Below are 21,359 nucleotides of genomic sequence, written 5' to 3'. Positions count from 1 at the left end.
AGCATGTGTTTTTTTTTTTTTTCTTTTCTCATTATTTTAAATTGTACTCCAATGGCTTTGAAGTCTTGAACATTTGATGAACACATTTCAGTGCTATAAAAAAAAATAATGAATAACCCCTTTAGTTTAGATATAGCAGCTCCTGAAGTTTTATAATGAGCTATAAAGGAAGATTTGTGCACCTGGAGGGCAATGAGATAAGGAGATGGCAAAAGGTAATCATGTTGTGTAGTCGTATTTATAGAAAATATTATTGTTACTTTTGACATTGCTATGAAAATAATTTTATAGTCACTGAAACTGAATAATGGTGAAACAATAGCTGAATTGTGGGAGGTAAAGACAAATAAATAAATTGTCTGATTAGAAAAATTGAATTCACCATAATAATAATAATAATGCAGGAACAAAAGGCAGTGACATTCCAGTAAAATAAATAGCTGTGGTATTTTGTAAATAGGGCAAAAAAGGTTAAATAAAAAAATGATGACATGATAGACTGGCAGATATTTATCCACCCATGGCCTGCCTGTTGACCTTGAGTCATGTGATCAGGGTAAGGTTTATTCTTCAGCAGTTTTAGCTTTGAACTTGATATTTGCACGGGTCGAACTAGAATCTGAACTTGATCTTCTAATGCATAGGAGCTCTTAAGTTTTAATCAGACTGTCTTGATTGGAGGGTATTGTTTTTCAAATGCCTTCGGTGTAATGGCAAGCTGAGCTCATACTGTAAAACAAGTCTTTTAAGACAGTTGTCTGCAAGCAAGGCTTTGTTAATGCGGAGTTCTTCTGCTGCACGTTACTATGTCTTCCTGGGATTCGGTGCAAAGATCACGGTAACGGTGCTTTTTTGTTTTCATTGGTATTTATCAGAAATCTTTTGTGCTCAGGAATTTTCTGCAGCAATGAAATTTAAAAATGATAAGCACCATTGAAATGTCAAATTAATAAAAAATGACACTGTTAGTACCACAGCTTGCCTCCTTCCTGCCACCTGCATGTTTTTACTGGCCAGTGAGGCTGCACATCATAGCAGTGGGCCAGAAACAGTGTGTGGGGCCAGGGCTTAGTGGCAAGCTCCAATACCACACTATCCGAATAAAAAACAAACTGTATTACCACGCCAAAATCAGGGCATAGGCATAGTGGAAAGTACAAAATCTTCTGCACAAAAGGTAGTGAGAAATGCTACACTAAGGGTTTCATTTATAAAGGGTTCACATAGCGAACAGCTCTGCAAATGAGATTTATAGCACATTATGGCCACTAGATGGAGCCGAGGAGCATAGGAAATTCCCATGCTCCTCTGCTCCATCTAGAGGTCATAATGCACTTAGAATCTCATTCGCAGAGCTGTCCACTGTGCAAAGGCTTTATAAATTAACACCACTGAGTGGAATTCCAATACTAAACAGTTGCCAATGGTATAGATGTTGCCTTTAGAAGATTTCCTGTTCTGGTAAAATCTCCAAAATATGAATTTGCAATCACTTTCTGTCTCGACAACAATGGAGCCAATAGAAAGAGAATTAATCCCCCTAGCAGGGACACGGACAACAATAAAAACGTGACAGGGCTCCTTCTTTTCGCTATACATACACTTTAAATGTCCATCTGTGATATACTGTAAATATGATAATGGAATGCAGATACTCGTTACCACTCTGTGACTGTAAATGGTTTAATGACACACATCCCAATGGTCAAGTAGGTTATAGGAAAATAATTCTTCGTACCACCTGAGTGAAGTTTGGCTGGTAGATCTTATAAAAAGCTGGACTTGTTAAATGTCATTTGGGCTGATGGTGTGTAAAGATGTTGCCTATCAATTATAATGGTGTTGGGCCTTTATCCTAGGGGGAGAGTGATGAAGGCGCCTGTTGTAGACATTAATAAAGTTGCATGACATTTAAAGCATACCTCTGGGGTGGTGTAACACTTTTAAAAGGTTTTGTATTTGGATAAAATTAACCCCCCCCCCCCCCTAGCTTTTTTTTTTTGCAGAGCACTCCAGTCCTCAGACATTGGGTTGCTTTATACCGGAAACTGCAATCACAACCTGCATGGTTGCTATGTAGCTTTCAGTACCACATCTCTATCACGGCATGCTTTCCTGACCAGTGAGCAGGCAGGTGACACAGGAGGTAGTGGAGTAACGTCCAGGGCATTGGTGCATACAGAGGGGTTAAACAGCACTGACCGGTGATTAGATAGGTAAAACAGTTCACATGTAGGTATATTAATGATGCATCTTTTTACTACTATGGACATTTATGCATATCTGAAATGCAGTCTTCTGAAGGAGGTGACATTTCATGGTCTTCCTCTTGGAGCAGCAAAATAAACCTCAGCCATTTTTACTTAACTCCTATTATTTTCATTAGAAACCGTAGTGCAGGCATAGAAACTGGTAATTGTACTGAGCAAATGTGTGTGTGTGTTTACCCAGACAAGGTTGTGAGGTAAGTAGGCCTGTCGCTAGGTGGAAATGTCTACTACTAAAAGAAAATTCAACTGAGGTTTTATCTCTGTTGGCTTTACTAAAGCTTGCAGAATGGAGTAGGGTGCCCACCATGTGTTTTTCTGGAAAGGTTCTTGGTGATGAAAGTCTTATATTTAACAAGCTAAAGGGTATTTTTAACAAAGTATTCACAGCATGAAAACAAACAAAGGAATTTTTCCATGGCATACTGCTTAAAAAAACCCCAGTGTTTCGACCATAGAAGGGTAAGTCATTTGAGGTAGAATCAGCTCAAGACTGATGCTGGAAGACCGATGCTGTGCCTAGCTATCAGTTCAGGCCACGTTCTAAAGTGGGTTTCATGTGTGGCCCTTCATCCATTCATGATGTATTAAGAACAAAGGCCTTTTTCATTTTTTTGTTTACATGTTATAATCCACATTTTAGGCCTGAAAATTACTTAACCCCCAAACATTATATATTTTCTGAAAGCCAAGACCCTATAGAATCAAATGGTGGCAGTTGCAAATTTGTATGTTGCACAACATTAGCGCAACTTATGATCAAACCCAAAAAGTTAGTAAAAATGCACTTTAAGTAAAATTTAGTGCCCCCAAACACTACATTTAAACCATTTTTGTAAAATATGAAAGATGAGGTGACGAGTAAATAGATACCCAATATGCCCAGGTTAAAAATTGTGTGCGTATTTGAAAACTGCGACAGTATTCAGTACCCCAAAATGTCCATAGACGACGCTTTAAAAGCACCTACAGGTCGTCAGTTTAGAGATGCATGTAAATATTGGCCCTAGAATTATTGCTCTAACTGACATGTGCGGCGTGATCGTCGTTTCCGTGCATAGACGCATCCGATGTGTGTTTACGTGACAACTCGCAAGGGACTTGCTATCGCATAGAGGGGCTTACAAGTCCCCCATGTGATAGCATGTTGGTGATGACATGTCCTCTTTAAGGTGATACTGGGGGTCCAAAAGACCCCTAGTATCACCTTTCCACTCTAAGTGCCTTCTGTACTTCAGTTGCTAATTTAAATAGCTTATTGCTGGGCTTCAGGAGCGCAGCACTGACAACTATGGGACCAGAAGTGATGTAATACGCGTCGCTCCCGGTCCCATAGAACAAGGAGGAGATCAGTGAATAGACTTTCACCCGCCTCCTCCCCAGCTTCCCACCGACACCTGAGATGTCAGTCCCGGGCCCGTAGGATGGGGCAGCGTAGCCCGGGAAACATGGCGAGTAGGCGCGGCCCGTTTACCAGATCGCAGAATTGATCTGGCGACAGCTGAGCCGCCAGAATCGCTTCTACTGTAAAGCCAGCCACCAGCTCTGCAATTTATGAACACAATTTTGAGTCCCGGTGGCTTGTCTGTTTAACCCCTTCAGAATTTATGACAGGATTATCCCACCAGGGGTCGTAAAGGGGTTAAGAACACAGCTGCATTCATTTGTGTGTGTGTGTGTGTGTGTGTGTTATACAGCCATTGTTGTTTGTCTTTTGCATGGCTTTTCTGACATTTTGCTTCAAATTTTCTTAATGAACAGATATAATATATTAAGCAGACCGAAAGGGAACAAATAAGACAAGTTCGTTGTTGGGGTTTCCATACATTTTAAGCACACAGCTTAGTCGCAGACCACACGCTTCATAGACAGTGACAGCATCAGATATGTTCTCTCCTTCTATCAGCAAGCTTACAACTTTAGATTAATATAATTGAGCAGTACAGTAGAAGCTAATTGGCTTCTCAAACTTTGGGTCCTACTGAGCAGGGTATAACAGAAAACTGATATAAAGCAGGGTCAGGTATGTTTGGGATACTAGCTGTATTTTAAAATCTATTTTTAGAAATTGAATAGGTAAAATGGTGGAATTTTATGTGTACACGAAGTTCAGCTTTGTGTTTTATAATGTTATATTCAGCGGTAGCACCATATGTGCCAATGCAGATGCGTGATTATTTATACTCTTCATTTATTATGGCATTGTGTTATCTTATTAAGCCACAATTCTGATTCCACAGGAAACGGCAGAGGAGAAATATGCAGAGGTAGATGGAGACTCTGCATTTGAAACAGATGCTCCAGATGTTCCATCAACTGCCGACAGCACGCCAAAAGTGCTCAACAATGCTCTGTCTGGCTTGTCATCCAGGTAATGAGGTTTCTTTTACATGTTATGTGTTTTTTTTTGCTTTCATCCGACATGCTGAAAGACAGGTAGGAACAGGGACACCGACACTCCAAATGCAATTCAAATACATCTATTTATTGATGTGGGTGCTTTGCATCAGTGCAATATGCTGTACCCAAAAAAAAATGGACGTATTTGAATTGCATTTAGAGTGCCGGTGTCCCTGTTTCTACCTGTGCATGTATTGGTTGACTACCGCAGCACCCATGCTGTCTTTTGTGTAACAAGCGGTCAGGAGTGTGATAGGTTCATGGACTTTTGTTTTTTATGCTGAAAGACAGAACCCCATGTATTTTTTATATGCCTTGTCCTGCAGTTCTGTGTATATCCCGGGTGCCGCTTATGCAGACAGGGAGTTGGATGGCTTCCGCTGCTCAAGGAGAGTGTAGATAATGTTTGCCCTGTGTTTTTTCTTTTACATGTGAGTGAGTCCTTAGCCTCATTCCAAAGCCTGAAAGACACATCCCGAGGTGTTTATCATATGCCCTGTTACAGTTTCAGAACTTGCACTGTAACTCTAGTCGCGGGTGCAATATTACCGTGTTCATTTGAAACCCCACTCCACTGAGTTTCTAATTCCAAATGCTGGAATTTTAGAACAAACTACAATACAAGAATAGGGTCGGTCCCCTCAAATTTTGACATTACATAGCCAGCCATTTTAAAGATACGTTATTTTAACGTTCTACAGAGATGTACAGGACTTAAGGTAAATGTTGTCACTTGTAATTCAGTTGCAAAAAAACATAAGAAGGTTTTTTTTTAATGTTTGAACATTAACTAGTTTTATTAACTCTTGACAGTTGGTACAGTAACAGTGAATATGTGTTGGTGGTATAGACTAGGGCTACAATGTAAAAAAAATAACGTAACAGCCATGTAGGCATCTTGTATTGCTGAAATAGGAGCGTACCAAGTCTCAAATGCTTTACTTCAATGTAGTGCTATTTTTGCATTGGCAAGAAAAGGTGCAATGTTTCAGGGGTACCCTTCATTAAGAAGTGTTACAAGGGCTTAAAGGGTTAATTAACCCTCAGCAGTTTTTGCATACATGTACTGCTAGCAAGCAATAGATATATGCAAAAACATTTTTTTTAAAAACCCAGACTTTTAAAAAGGCTTTAAACTTACCTGTGTCTCCACTGCACGCTCCCGTCCGAACATCTGAAGAGTCTCAGGCGGCCGCGAAGGATCTTGGGGCAGGCGCATGCGCAGTTCAGATGTTTGGCCAGGAGACGAGGAGAGACGCAAGGTAAGTCTATGGAGCAGCGTGCACCCGCACAGACTCTGTGGGACATCAGAGAAGAGGAGGACAGAGGAGTGAGTGCTGGATCGGAGACCCGCACCTGCACTGGGGGGACAGCTGAAAAGGACAGTAAGGAAGAAGATGATCGAATCAAGAGGCATCATTTAAGGTAAGTCCCTACAGCAGGATTGGGGTAGCAAGGGGTAAAAACATTTAACTAAATGTAACTACCAGATTAAACCCAACCTCCCCAATCACTGGAACTTTTATTGCTGATTGAACAATCACTGCAGTAAAGCCATTGTGTACTGGTGACATCCTCCTACTGTTTGTTCCATGAGGGCACCACCTGATCACTACATTTGGTGGGCAGGGGACTTCCTATTATTAAATCTTTAAGGCTGGTGCACTCAGCAAAAGTTTTAGCCCACATTTTTTTTTAGCAAACCATAAAAGAAAATACTTTTTGTGCGTTAATGTTTTATGTGCCATAATCTTTGTTGTCGATATATATTTGTGGAACTTAGAGTACATGTACCCTTTCATCTATTTGCCTAACTTCTCTTATTTGCTCCAGTCTGGTGACTATCCCATTGAAAGATTTTCTTTTTATCTGTTTGACAAATGCAAAAAACAAATTCCTGTTTCCGCCAGAAATCTAGTTGGCTAGAACATCTGGTGCTCTGTGCGTCTGCGGACTGTTATCAGTTCCATTGTCTCTCTGTGAACTCTAGAACATCTCCCCACTATGTAACTGAGATGAGAAGAGGGGAATGTAGCCTTGTCCTAGGGTGAGAACATTGCTGCTCCATAAGTACAGAAATAAATAAGAGCGCATTATCACCCTAGGACAGGAAGAGTGTTGCTGACAGGATCACCAGGTAGGGGAAAGCCTGGAAAAAGAAAATAGTGCAGCCAGCACATCTAAGGACTGATGAGCTGCAATATGTTACATATCTGTTGTAAATGCTTTAATAATGCTAATTGTTGTAAAAATGTTTTTATTTTTCAGATGGAAAAACTGGTGGATCCGTGGAATTTTCAGTTTAACAATGATCTCATTGTTTTTTCTTCTTATATATATGGGACCTCTGATGTTAATTATTTTGGTAAGCTCAAAAACCTTCTGTACTCATTCTCCTACTAAAGTTCACGTTCCCCATCCATACTATCCATGCTTCTCATGTTTATAAATGGTTAAAAAGACTCCTGTTGTACCTGACCTGAGGAAAGCCGTATTTAGTAGTGACGCTTGGAAGTTAGCTTATTAAAGGAAACCATGGTGATTACTAGTAATATAAATCACCAATTTTGATACCTTTTTCCCTTGGTGAGGAGCTGAGGGGGGGCATTACTATTACTGACCGTAGCAGACGTTTGCCTATTGTGACAACAGTAGAAATGAAGATAAAGGAAAACAATAACACACATTACTAGTGTATGGTGCTTTTATGTATTTTGTATAAACAGTTAATTAATTTAAGTGTTTTGTTAATAATTGTGCTGCGTGCCATTTAAAAGGAGGCAGTTTTATTTCTGCAGAGCCTGGAGCAATGCAAATCTAGTATGCTAGGACATATCTTTCAACAGAGGCAGGAGCCATATACCTGTATGTCAAACTGAAATCCAAATACTGCGTGCTGAGACTTCAAGTAATACAGCCATCGGCAATATGGAATTATAGTGTTCCAATGTCTTTAGTATTGCAGAGACAGGAGGCATTTGGGCCAGCTGGGATTTGTAGTTCCAAGCATCCAATACTGATGCCAATGGGGTATGCTGTGCTTGCTAAACAGTGCACTTCATCTATTTTGCATGTTGCCCTATATAGTATATACATAGTGGATGTAGTTATAGCTAAGGTCTGTATGTGTGTCCATCTCAACATAGCTTACCTGCAGTGTTATGCTAAGATTCCTATGACTGGAGAGTAGTCTGGAAGGAGTCAAGAGTATGGATGTACCCTGTACAGGAAGTCTGCAAATATTTCTGTTGATCTTAATTGCATTATTTACAAAGATTGTGTTTGGAAGCCCTGCACATGACATGAGGCTCTCAGACAACACAATATCACTTTGATCATTGTCAAATTCACACCCAGTTCTGAAGCCTCATGCTGAGCCCAACATACAGTGTGGCAACCCCGGGTAATACAAATGTCTCCTTGTTTTTCTAATACATTTAGTTGAAGTAAGCTATCAGCACAGGGAAGGTTCTGATTTGTCAAACCAGCAGTAATGTTTACTGTCGAGTACATAGCAAAGGAGTCATCCAAGTTAATTGTATTTGAAGCCATCGATTAGGATGGAGTCATGTGAAAAAACATTTTGACAAACTGGCCAATTAAAATCTTAGTGTATGTGTGTCCAGACTTATGTCAGTTCATAAAGCAATGATCATATGTATAGTTTATTTTAGTTTTGTAGCTAGATAATCATTTCAGTTACTATGAGGCAATGTGCACTTTACTATTGCTCTTTCCACCATCTTACTGAACATGGGATATGTACATACACCCAACCCAGAATTTGCATACAATTTTATTTAAAGGGGGACTTTTATGAATACTTAATTTGCTCAGCTTGGCTCAATGTAAGTATCCATATTTGATCTCCAGAGGGCTGCTGGGAATACTGATCTGACTAGTCAGCAGTGCACTACATACAGTGATGGCTACACACTGAGCACAGAGGATAATTCGTTTGGCACCACCACCAATTTAGTATTTTTGTTTGCAATGAATACAAGGTTTTTTTTTTTTGATTTGACAAGGTAGAGATTGTCATCTCATCCACCCCTCCTCTCCAATTCATCCAATCGGAGAACACACTAGTAGTTTTTAATGTGTAATCAGTGTAGATAAAGTCTTGTGATTTAAAGACGCTCATATAGGTTGACCCCGGCAATGGTCTGTGTGCTAATTAATACACCTGCATTCTAAAGGAACGCTTTATATTGTTGAACTCCGAAAGTTTCTTTTTATGCCTCAAAGTTATTTTAAGGTACTTGTTATAATAAAATACTTAATTGTTTCTATAGACTGGGAATCATGCTCATGTTCCTATACACACTAACATCGGCAGATCTAGGACACAAGGGGTGTGATACATAAATATATCAGAGTTGCTCCAAAGTCACTTCAGTTCTTTATGTTATTGTTATTCCTTGTTGTATGTGAACAAAGAAAGGTTACACCTTTTCATACCTTGATGGTTATTTTCTTTCATACTAAACCTTTTTAACCCCTTCATGACTGAGCTTGTTTTTAGTTTCAATGCTGAACGGGCAGTGTGCACTTGCGCACACCGGCCCGTGCGGCATTTATCTTACGAACATGCCACACACCCGCCAACAATCGTACGATTCTCGGCGGGTTTTCGAACATGTTCCTAAGAGAAAAGTCGTGCGACCTCTGCTACTGTAAGGTCGCACGACTTTTATCTTAGGAACATGTTCGAAAACCCGCCGAGAATCGTACGATTGTTGGCGGGTGTGTGGCATTCCACAAACCTTGCGATAATCGTCCGATCGCGGGATTTCCAGCGATTATCGTACGATTATCGCCAGGTGTGTGGGCACCTTTACTGATGTTAACAAGAGAAACACAATCCTCAGATTTGAGTCTTAAAGTGACAAAGGATAATTTTTTTTGCCCGCCCCCCAATGTTAATGTCAGCACTTACCTTAAATAATGTTTCTTAATCCGATCTTCTTTCCTGATGTTTTCATCTGTCCCTCCAACGGTGCGGCGGTAGTCCGATCCAGCGCTGACTCCTCTCTACTTGCAGGCACTTCCGATCCCGCGGTGTCTGCATGCGGGTGCACGCACCCATAGACTTACCTTGCGTCTCTGCTCATCTCCCGGCCGAGAATCCAAACTGCGCATGCGCCCGCCCCAAGATGCTTTGCGGCCGCATTAACGGTTTCGGATTCTCGGGCGGGAGCGCGCAGCGAAAACAAGGTAAGTTTAAACCGCTGTTAAATCGTTAAAAAAACAAACAAAACTTTTTGCATGTATCTACTGCTTGATAGCAGTAGATATAGGCAAAATAATGGAGGGTTTAGAACCCCTTTTAAGTCTTTCTAGTCCCAAGATTACTAGGGCCTCAGAAAAACCTGGATTCAGCCATTTTGCCTTTTAGAACCTTTTGTTTAATAACTTTCTGCTTCTGTCACTTTGTGTGTGCTTAAGTTGAATATGCTTGTTGTGGTGACTGTCTGTTTTGCTTTTTATTTGGAGTGGTGACCTTCTCTCCGTCCCCTCCTCTTGCTTCTTCTGTATTTGTGACCGCCCTCTAAAAATTGTTATCTTCCGATAGTCTCTAGTCACATCCTGTTGAGTTTTTGGAGGTTCTTCTTGTCCTGAATCACTCTTAGTAATGTTCTGATGGTTTTGGGTTTGAAGCGATCATGATTACGTTGTCTGTATGTGTGCTTTTAGTATTTTTAGGTTTAAAAAAAAAAATGTTTTTATTAACACTGTAGGTAGGTCTGCTCTTTAAGGAAAGGAAGCGGTAACTAGAAACATTTATATAGAAGAGAGTCAGGGGTCCCCACAATGTCCAATTCTGAGGAAGGGAAGGGTTTTCTCTCCAAAATGCTTAGATTGACAGCTGGGAAGCCCTACAGTGTGTAGTGAACTCGCAGGCACTTTTTTTCATTTCACCCCCTTTCTGGCCAAAAGCATGCTGTGTCTTTATACAGGATGCTTGTAACTCCTTTCCAGACATCACAGACCACAATGGGAAAGACACCTAAAGGATTATGCACCAGCAATCCAGTTTCAGGAGAGCAGATAAAAATAATAATTTGCAGTGTCAGCAATCCGTTACTGTGTACGCACTCTTTTATCCTAACCGAGCTTTATGGTGGATGCTTTACAGATACTTTGTTTCTAGTTGAGGGCATACAGCACTTTGGTAAGCATAGTAGACAAGTTTATAATACATAGGGGTATCGTTGTTAGAGCAGGTTTTCAGAAGGTACCTTTTTTTTGGTTCAAGTGTTTTAAATTGTACTATTTACTCTGAGTTTTGCAATTATTACCTATTTTTATGAACCGGTTACCTTGAGTACCAACAAATACTTTAGACAAGAATAATATGCAGGACAATTATCACAGGGCAAGAATAATGTGAAGAGTCCTTTATTCTCTTGCACAGCGGTCGCCAACCCCTTTCGGACTTTATGGACCACTAAATTCATAATTTTAAATCCTGCGGACCACTAATATGAGTAAAAATATATATATATTCTCATATTTTTAGTTTCCTCATATATATATATATGTGTGTGTGTTTTGTTTCCCCCCCTATTGAATCTGCCACTGGCCCTGCCGGTGGCGCCCGGGGCACATGCCCCCTCTAGCTTCAGCATTGCCCCCAACCACCCCGTGCCTCCCCCTTCCCCCACACTGAGCCACTATTACCTGGCTTCTCCCCACTTTTTCTATGTCCCGCAGCCTGCTCAGTCTGGGTACTGATGAGATGCCCCGCCTCCTGCAGAGCCCGGACTGTACTGAGAGCAGTGCATTCCTTGTGACAGCCGCTGCTTGAGTCGGTGAGAGGCAGCCCCGGAGCCTCCGTGCCGCTTCAATGATGGCCCAGCCTGCACGGCATCAGAGGGGCCCGGGGACCATCAAAATGTTCTCGTGGACCACTGGTTGGTGATTTTGTCTGCTTTTTCATTTTAGCTCTCTGAGGCCAGCTATTTTAGAGGGCATCTAAGTCTACTTTCATGTCACGTCCTAGTAAAAAGTTTGGGTTTTTTATTGCACAGTGGCAATAACCGTTATTTAACTAATCACCAACCAATGTGGCTTCAATTGTAAAGCTAGAGCTAATTACTCACTGATTAATCCCAGATGTTTTATTAAGAGGTTTTTATTCCAATTTGGCTTTGGTTTAGGATAAGGGTTGTTGTCTTATTTATTTTCTCTTTAATATTGAACGTCAGAGGGGCAGATAAATACATATGTGGGAACATATATATGTGGGTGCAATAGTTGTGTTTAGAAATACATTTCATTATTTTTATTAAATACACTTTTTTTTTTATATGTGTCTGGAGTCCAGCTTTATTGACACATGAAACCATTAATGATTTTGAATAATGAACACTATTGGGTAAACTGCATACACCATGGAAATTGCTTAGGACATTAAAAGCTATAATGTGTTTACTCAGTAAAGTTTAGCTGTATTTTAGTTTAAAAATTCATGACTTGCATTGTCCCACTCCACTCAACAAAAAGGTTTACTGCAATACAGACCTCAGATGCCAACACTATTTTACTGGCCTGGTCTGTGCAGCACCACTCAGTGTTTTATACTGAAATCACAACCTGTTTTAAAAAAAGGGAATATAGACGGCCCTCTCATTCCTGTTGACTGGGCACCAGGTGTTTGGACTAAAGCCCTTGCTCAATTTCAGAACGAAACACAGTCTAGCATTTCACAGGAAAGGAAAGGGGCTCGGCCCCTGAGGTCTGCATGGCAATAGATGGTTTATTGGCCACACATATCTATGCTTCTCGTATAGTATTGTGTAAAAAAAACAAGCATCTGCATATAGATCAAGCGCAGACAGCGCAACACTGTCCATAACCAACACAAAATGTGCTAAGAAATTTGTGGGACTTTGTTTGCCTTAAACCTAAAAATAAAAATGTGGTATATTGCAGCTTAGCACCCTTTTCTCAGAAGGAAAACTATACTGTTGCTTTAACTGCTTAAAAAGTGTTGGCTGGAATTCTGCTTTAATTTGTTAGTGAACGCCATCTAAATCTGCTTGTGCATCTAACGCCAACCTTCCCAGAGGGTGCCTGTGCTGCTGTCCAAGGGTGGCTTTGTCGCTCCTCCATAGAGTGGAGCCACCCTAAGACAGCAAGTGTGTTACTGGCCATCACCAGGCACTAATGTAGTCACCACCTTCAAGGATTGGTAAACTGCATTGTATTACATTTTTTTATTTTTTTTTATTGCTTAAATGCTTTAATTAATCCTGTTGAAAACAACCATTTGCGCTAAATAACTGTCATAAGTTAAACAGGAATTCACTTTCCACCTCAGTCCACGGGCTGATCTAAATCGCAGATGGTTATACTTGTGACCTTACCCGGGTCCCAGCAGTTTAAGTTTGTACATTGTTTAAAGTGTTTGTCTTTTACCCCAATGTGTTGCAGGTATCTGCTATACAAGTGAAATGTTTCCATGAAATCATTTCGATTGGCCACAAAGTATATCGCTCCTATGAGTTGCCATGGTTCAGATCTCTGAGCTGGTAAGTAGTCCGATTTTATACTCCACCACAGTAAAATGTCTACAGTTCTTATGTACATGTCAAAAATAAATGCACTACAAAAAACGATGAATTTCTGCAAACAATATAACAACATCATGCTTCTAACTACCAAACCATAGGGGTGTAAAACAGTGTGATGTCTTGGGTTCAATAAGTGAATAGCTCCCAACTGCCTTTTATTTGGAACCGAATCCCCCTGTCCCTCTTTATACAGCTTTACATTTGTCATGCAACCTCTAATTTATTGTATTTTGAAAAAGAAACCCAGTATGATGAATAAGTAGTGGTGGCCAAACAAGTATCTATTTATATTATGTCATTAGTTTATAAACTGCAGCAGATTTTATTCTTCAGAAAACAGGCCTCTAGCTTAGTTATGTGTTTTAAGCCCTTTACTCTGCTTTAAAGGAATGGAATGCTTCATCCAGCTCCCTTTTTTCATTTCAAGATCCAATTAGGCCACAGCACAGTATGATTTAGACAAACTTTAAACGGCTACATGAAAATCCTGTTTTTCTTCTCCTGTTTGGAAGAGACTTGGCACTGCCTTCATTTTGTAGGAGGCAGAGAAAGGACATGTAATTGGATTAAGGCTGGGTTCAAGCCTTTTTTCTGAGAGTCACTAGCACAGCGTGCAACTCTCCAACATCTCATTGTTCTAAATAATCTGAGCCGACCTGTGACAATGAAACTGTCACAGGTCGGCTCCGTAGATCGGGAAGTGAGCGAGCAATACCGTCGCTCGCTCACTTCTCGATCTATCTGTGCAGAGAGCCGTGACTGTCACTCACGGCTCCCTGCAGGGATTAACCCCCCCCTCTCCTGTCCGATCCTCCAGCGCTGACTGGCGGAACGGATGGGGGAGGGGGCGCATAGGCAGAGCCGATGTCAATCCTGCAGCGGGATGGATCCAGACAGCATTGTCGGGATCCGTTCCAGCTGCGGCGTCTCAGTATACCGCGAGCTACTGAGCTTTGGGTGGCGGGAGGACGCTAGTTTGTGTCCTCCCGTTACCCTTAGGAGAACTATGGGGAAAAGCACTGACCCCATAGTTCTCCTTTTTAAAGTAAAACTCAATTTTAATAGAATAGCGAGGTATTGTTTTAAAATAAGCAGCAGTAGAAATCACTAAACATGGCCAACTAATGTTTTACTGTGAGAAATCATTGGTGTGTTTAATCACATGGCCGTGTTTTTTTTATTTTTTGGGCCAGCTTGTTTTAGAAACGGCCTCTAAAGTGCTCTTTGATGTGATTATAATCGTCTTTATCACTGTTGCATAATCTAGAACAGTTTGTGCTTACCCCAGCTGACCATAATGGGGAAACATGAAATCTTAAACTCCAGGCAAACAAATGAAATACATATTGGAGCTGTTTTACCTGCCAAAGGATTTGTATTTACACCCCAATACACACACACACACACACACACACACACACACACACACTAGGTTGGACTTGATGGACATGTGTCTTTATTCAACCTCAAATACTATGTAACTATGTATTTCTGTTGATCTAGTGCTGAAAATTACACAACTCTACTACAAAGCACAGCTGGCCTGGGGACCTGACTTTTCTCTGCTGCAGTTAATCACCACAGTCTGTAATTGGACAGTGAAAGAGCAGTAACAGACTGATTAAGTCATCTGTGTGCTCTCTCTTCCTGTCAGCATGTTCAGTGCATGCAGGAAACTTGGCTAGCCCCCAGTGCTATCCCTCCCTCTCACAGTCTGAGTTCTGTTGTACAGGAGATTACAAGAGCATAATATCAAGTCAAAATCATATGCAATTTGACTTTATTGCACATGTAATTTTATATTAATTGCATTTTATACTACTTTCTTAATGATTTATGACAGTGGCAGCACTCATATGTAAACATACCCCAGGCCACTTTAGTAGCCAGGAGTTTACATTCTTTTCACTGACCTGCCTGTTATGTAGAATTGCTTTTTATTGCCACCCAATCACTTCTTTATCTTTTTGCTGATCTACTCTAGGTACTATGAACCCAGAAGCGCTCAACTCTGAGCAATTCAGGGTTCAATACAGTCAAACATTGGCCACTGTGACTGGGGAAGAAGCGGATCCCCCTCCAATCACTGTTTAAAACAAGCCTGGTGGGCTGTGACTCCTATCATCCTGAAGATTCTGCATCAGACACACTTGCAGATACCTGCGTTTCCGCTGCATTCTGTGATTCCACCCACTGGCTGCTATGTCACTGTGTCCAGTAGTGACTTGGCAGTGTACTGGTAGAAACAGGGGACTCAGGCATCCAACACACCCAGGTGCATGCATCCCTTGCAAAGATAGGAGTCACTGCCCTATGTACTGGTTAGTATTACTGATCAGTTGCAGGGTGGCTTGTTTTTTTTACAAATGGTGGTGGCTGCTGAGTTGAGCTTTAATAATTACATAACTGTGTTCATTGGTGGTTTACTTAATACCAATTTGGAGTCGGCTGTAATGATCTATTTTTTTTTTTTTACTCTGACTGTAGTGAACTTTATTTATATGCAAGTATGAATAATTCATTGTATGCAGTTTTGTTTCAATTGCAGGTACTTTCTCTTGGGTGTTAATTATTTTTTCTATGGAGAGACCTTGGCGGACTATTTTGCCAGCTCTGTTCAGGGAGAAGTGTCCCTTCAGTTCCTCATTCGATATCATCGCTTCATATCATTTGCACTTTATGTTATAGGTAAGTCTGGGACTCGCACCTCTCCCCATCACCTAGCAGAAATAAGAATGTCTAAATTAGCTAGAAAACCATGTAGTGCAGGGCTTCCTTTTTTAGGAAGCCAAGCAAACTTTGCGGACTGAATTTTAGGGCCCATTGATACTTTTAAGTTTCGTTCGGGCATGTATGTGTTAGCCCTGCCTTGCATTAAGGCAGACCATTTAAATGGTCTGTCTAACACACCAAAAAGTGCACATAGAATTTTTGGCAGCGCATTGCAAAGCATGTTATTGTGTTACCGCACACTGTACTGCAATACATGTCCATTTGTGAGGTGTGGTGTTGTGCCATTCACAATGAAGAGCATCGCATTGCACCACCATGTATTAATGTCCTTGCAGTAACACACGTGTGAATGGGCCCTTAAAAATGCACTCTGTTATAAATGTTTGTGGAAAAAAAAGTTAATAAATGATATAAAAACATAAAACTTATCAAAACCGTTGTTTCCGTTTACACATGGATGCCTTTTTATAGACAAAGTAAAAATCTTGTTGATATTGTTGCTGACCAAATTTTACCTGTTGTAGTTTGTTGTGGTAACTAAACTTTGTTTTTTCAAAGAGAAAGGAGGCTTATTAAAAAGGGAATGACGGAGAACATGGATTAGGAATCATGTCGCAAACCTGACCACTTCAAACTGAGTATGAAAGTAAAAATAATGAGAGACTTGGGCTATATTCTGTATGTCAAGATGATCAGTAGACCCAGAAATAATATGCAAATATGCAAACCATACACGGAAATAAAAATCACTTGATTCTTCAATCCATGTTAAACAGTGTGAATGGACAAATCTCCCCTACTGGTTGTTGGATTTTGTAGTCAGTATATACGATTATCAGCCAATGCAGCTGCTGTCCCTGTTTGGTCAATCCTTTTTCTGCCCGCCCCCTTAGATTTAATCAAAGTTTGTTGAGCCAGGCTCGACTTTGAATCGGGTCATACATGGCTTAACTTTGCCCAAAATATGAGCTGTGGAAGACCCTGCCCACATCACCTTGTTCGCCAAACTCCACTTGAAAGGTGTTGTGGACAGGGCCATTGACAACTCAAATTTTGGCCAATTCATAAGAATCTGCTGAGATTCAAGCCATGTATGGCTCGATTAAAGGCTGACCTTGGCAATGCCTGGCCCACTTTTTAAGCCTCCCGGTTTGGTCAGTGGACCTTGCATGTTAAAAATACAATTGGGAGGCATGAAAGTGTGGAGACGAGCTTGACAGGGAAATTCTAAATTTGCATTTGACTTCTGATGCTTCTATCTCTAGCTCTATTAGTTGTTTTGGTATGTGGTCTTCACTAAAGATAAAGTATGCTTATAGAAGTTTGTACTACATGCTCAATTTAAATTTCTCAGGTTTGTGACAACTTTACTTAAACATTAACCGCATGATACCTTAATGATAAGGTTATCTTTATTCAATATTCTCATTTTACTACAATGGGACATGTAGTTCTGTTTTGAAGTACAGACATCCTCCATGCAAACCCAGCTTTCTGGCACACTGTTAAAGAAAAATATATCAGTACATAGGAGAATAGTGTTCGTATTCTCTTTAGAACCGAAGCAGATATGATTATTCGGACATTTTCGCTTAAACAATTGTAGTTTGTAATTCTTTTAAAATTAAAGTGATTTCTGTGTATATTCTAGAAGTAGTTTTCACTGTGTTCACTCGCAGCAGTTAATATGCACGTAGTTGCAATTTAGAAAGTACGAAGCGCATTGTTCTCAGTAAGTGTTTATATTGCAGTCATTTTATTAAGTATGTCCTCAGAGTAGAAGTGTCTCTCATTGCTGCAATATGAAAGTAAATATTGTCACTGGTCTAACCCTTTATGTCCCATGTAACTTGCACAAGCTTAACAATTCTTTAATGATTTACTTGTTACATTAAAGCATATCTAAACTCAAAAATTTGATCAATTGCAGCTTGGCAATCTTTAGATGTTGTGGAGATAATTGTTTTTCCTTTTTCAGGTTTTTTTTTCTTGTTTTTGACCTGGTGGTTCTGCAGGTAACACACTTCCTGTCCTAGGATGACCACATTCACTCGCTCTTCTGTATCAGGACAACAGAAACATGATAGGACCACAGTAATCCACCCTTCTCCATAACACAAAGGAGGGTGGTTCTGTAGTCCTCAGAGCTAAGAACAATTTAACTGTTAACGTTCTACGCTCTCTGCATGCGCTGACTATGATCAGATTACAAGATTTCTAAAAGCAGAATCAACAGGTATTTTTTTGAAGTTATCAAACAGATATAACAAAACATGTAGTATATTTTAGGGATGTTAGATAGAAAAAAACTGCGCTAGGAATCAAATAACACTCTGAGAGCAGCTGTGCTTAATAGGTGAGTACACCCAAAATACGAAAAAAAAAAATAGCACTGCCCTTCAAACTCAAAAATTATATTCCTAAAATGTGAGAAAAATAGTATGAAATGTAAAATTGTCACAAAGTGATACACAATTTTGTGTCATACACAACACCAGTGTTGCACAATGCCTGTGCTGATGATAGTAAAAAAAAAAGCTCTAGGTCTAATGGTCTAAACTAGGGTTGCACAGATACCAAGTACAGTACTTGGTACAAGTACGAGTACATGTACCAATACTTTTGAGCTCCAAGACTACACTAGAGAAAAATTCAAAAATTAGGAGGCAGCTGTCATTTGTAAGGAGCACACGGAGCTCCTGGGATTAGTACATCTCTGTTTTAATGTACGATTTTGTTTTTATAAATAAAGGGATGCACCAATACCAGTTTTGCGAGTACGAGTACTGGTACTTGCCAAGTACTTACAAGTACGAGTACTGATATATTTTTGTTTATTGTCATGTGACAGTTTTTCTAAAACAATACAGACTAATGATTTCAGGACAGTGGTGGAGCGCCAGAGCCAGGTCCCAGCTGCAACCGCTGCAACCCTGGTAGTTCTCATGAAAATGCCAAGTATCGGCACTGGTACTCGAAAAGTATCTGTGCATCCCTAGTCTAGACACTATAAACCATAATAAACATAGAAAAAAGAATGTGCTAGTACATCTCATAAAATGTTTACATATAGAAAATCCTGTGTTAAATGTACAACTTCCTCTTAATCTACATAACCACATGTGAAGTCTATTACTTCTTGATACATATAAAGTCCTTGAAATATGTGAGGATATATCTTCCAACTTTTATAATCAACACCACGTCCGTGAATGCATAAACAATTGGTGAACCAGTGCTCTCCTATCTCCACCGTGCTCAAAGATAAGATCTGGCTGCACTCACCAACTCCTATTGCTCACCATATTTCAGATGAACAATTAGCGCTTTGTTGATATATAGAACCAAACCCTCTTTAGTTTTTTGATCCGGCAATAAATTGGGGTAGATTCCTCCCAACTCTGGCTTATCTTTCCAAAACTGTATAAAACTATTCCTCCATCTTCCACCTTCTCTTGTAAATTAAAATAAGGCAATTGCACATGGATTGTGTCCACTGGAGCTCCTGTCTCTATGATTGTAATGCTCGCATAGATCCGCCCACCTGATGCATTTCTTCATTATTGACTTCCTCTGAGGCGACGGTCTGCAGTTGATGAAATGCATCAGGTGGGCGGATCTATGTGTATGTATGTATGTGTGTGTGTGTGTGTATATATATATATATATATATATAATCTATTAAAATCCTCTCCTTTTTGTTTTTAATCCGACAATAAATTGGTGTAGATTGCACATGGATTGTGTCCACTGGACTGTCTAGACCATTAGACCTAGAGCTTTTTCTTACTATCATCCGCACCGGCATTTCCAACACTGGTGTTGTGTATGACACAAAATTGTGTATCACTTTGTGACAATTTCACATTTCATACTATTTTTCTCACATTTTGGAAATATTTTTTGAGTTAGAAGCTCAGTGCTATTTTCTTTTTTCATATTTTAGGGATGCAATGATACCATTTTTTTTGGTATAGAGTATGAGTATAGATATTTTGTTTTTCGGTACTCGCTGATAACTAATATCGATACCGGAAATCTCATTAAGGAAGCCGGGCAACGAGTCATTACACGCCGCCCGGCATCTTGATTAGCCGTGAAGCCGGCTCCATGCTCACTTGTCATCATGAGGAAGCATGGAGCCAGCTTTCTGGCCAATCTGAAAAAAGGGGGGTGGATAACGACCTTAACCCTTGTAGTGGGGCTACCCCTGTACATTTATGGCACATGCAGAAAATAAAGCTGGATTCCAGAGGCAATGTAACTTCTGTGCGCACTCATCATAAGTGGCCCAAGAGGACCCCCGGGGAGTCTAAAATAAAAATCATTAGGGAGTCATTACACACCGCCCGGCTTCCTGGTTGGCCGGGAAGCCAGCTCCATGCTCCCTGGTGACAAGGGAGCATGGAGTCTGTTTCCCAGCCAATCAGGAACCCGGGCGGTATGTAATAACTCGCCGCCCAGCTTCCTGATATTGGATTTTCCGGTATCGGGAGTATTTGGTATTCTGGTATCGGCGCATCCCTAGTATATTTAGCAGAACAAATGGGACCAAATTTGCCCATTTGGAACACTTTGTCTTATGTAAAGTTGAGAACCCAATAAAGCTGAACTGCTGCAAAAAAATAATTCACACTGATTATTAATCTTTGTGTGAATGCAACACAAGATGCAGGTTGCTGTATTTTTTTTTTTGCTTTAAAAAAATATAATGTTGCTAACAAGTATAGCTACTGTAGCCTGTGGCAGATTTCATTGCCCCAGTATTTACTATTACCTGTGTTAAAGTACACATACACACATTACTATGGCCCCTATCACTGCGATGGGCTGCCTTATTGGCAGGAGGAGGGGTGAGCAAGCTCTCTCATCAGGAGGTGGCAGAACTTTGCAGAACCTCATAGATGCTTTCACTGTTACCTACTTTTTCTTTTTTGTTCACTTTTTATAAGCCACAGAGCCACTTTAAGCCGGCCACCAGCATTGCAGCCTGATGGAGCAGTCTCTTTTTTTTTTTAAAGTATTCTTTATTTTCGGTTTTTACAATATAAAACAAAAAGAAGAAACACATATGGAAGAACATAAAGAGGTAGACGTTTTGAATGACAAAAGCATAAAGAAAAACAATTTCCGGATTTAGTATACGGTAGCTAGTTGCCACTTGGCCTTGCGAGCAGGTGCCATTTAACAATATGTGTTTACACAGTAATCGCTATTCAATAATAACCAGGTGTCGAGTTCCGGAGTGGGGAAGGGGGATATAAGACGAGAAAAGGGAAAAAGGCAGTGGTTAGAAAGGAGGGGAAAGGCAGAAAAGGAAAAAAAAGGGGGTATCCCTGATCAGTCACCGCCCACGGGCAGCTACTCCGATGAGAACGGG

General features: G+C 40.4%; 1 protein-coding gene across 1 annotated transcript in view; it reads left to right on the top strand.

Annotated features, from left to right (window-relative positions):
* Positions 1-21,359, top strand: part of LOC108796139 (phosphatidate cytidylyltransferase 1-like) — a 65,783-nt gene that overhangs the window by 38,342 nt on the left and 6,082 nt on the right. Inside the window, exons 4-7 of the mRNA XM_018567565.1 lie at positions 4,508-4,638; positions 6,936-7,032; positions 13,107-13,204; positions 15,795-15,934. Of these exons, the coding sequence (XP_018423067.1) occupies positions 4,508-4,638; positions 6,936-7,032; positions 13,107-13,204; positions 15,795-15,934 (466 nt within the window). The remainder of the gene's footprint in view (positions 1-4,507; positions 4,639-6,935; positions 7,033-13,106; positions 13,205-15,794; positions 15,935-21,359) is intronic.

The sequence above is a fragment of the Nanorana parkeri genome, unplaced genomic scaffold, assembly GCF_000935625.1.
Source record: "Nanorana parkeri isolate BGI_ZX_2015 unplaced genomic scaffold, ASM93562v1 scaffold1064, whole genome shotgun sequence".
Lineage (NCBI taxonomy): Eukaryota > Metazoa > Chordata > Amphibia > Anura > Dicroglossidae > Nanorana > Nanorana parkeri.
The sequence above is the reverse complement of the archived record's forward strand: the minus strand, read 5'-3'. Positions and strand labels throughout refer to the sequence as shown.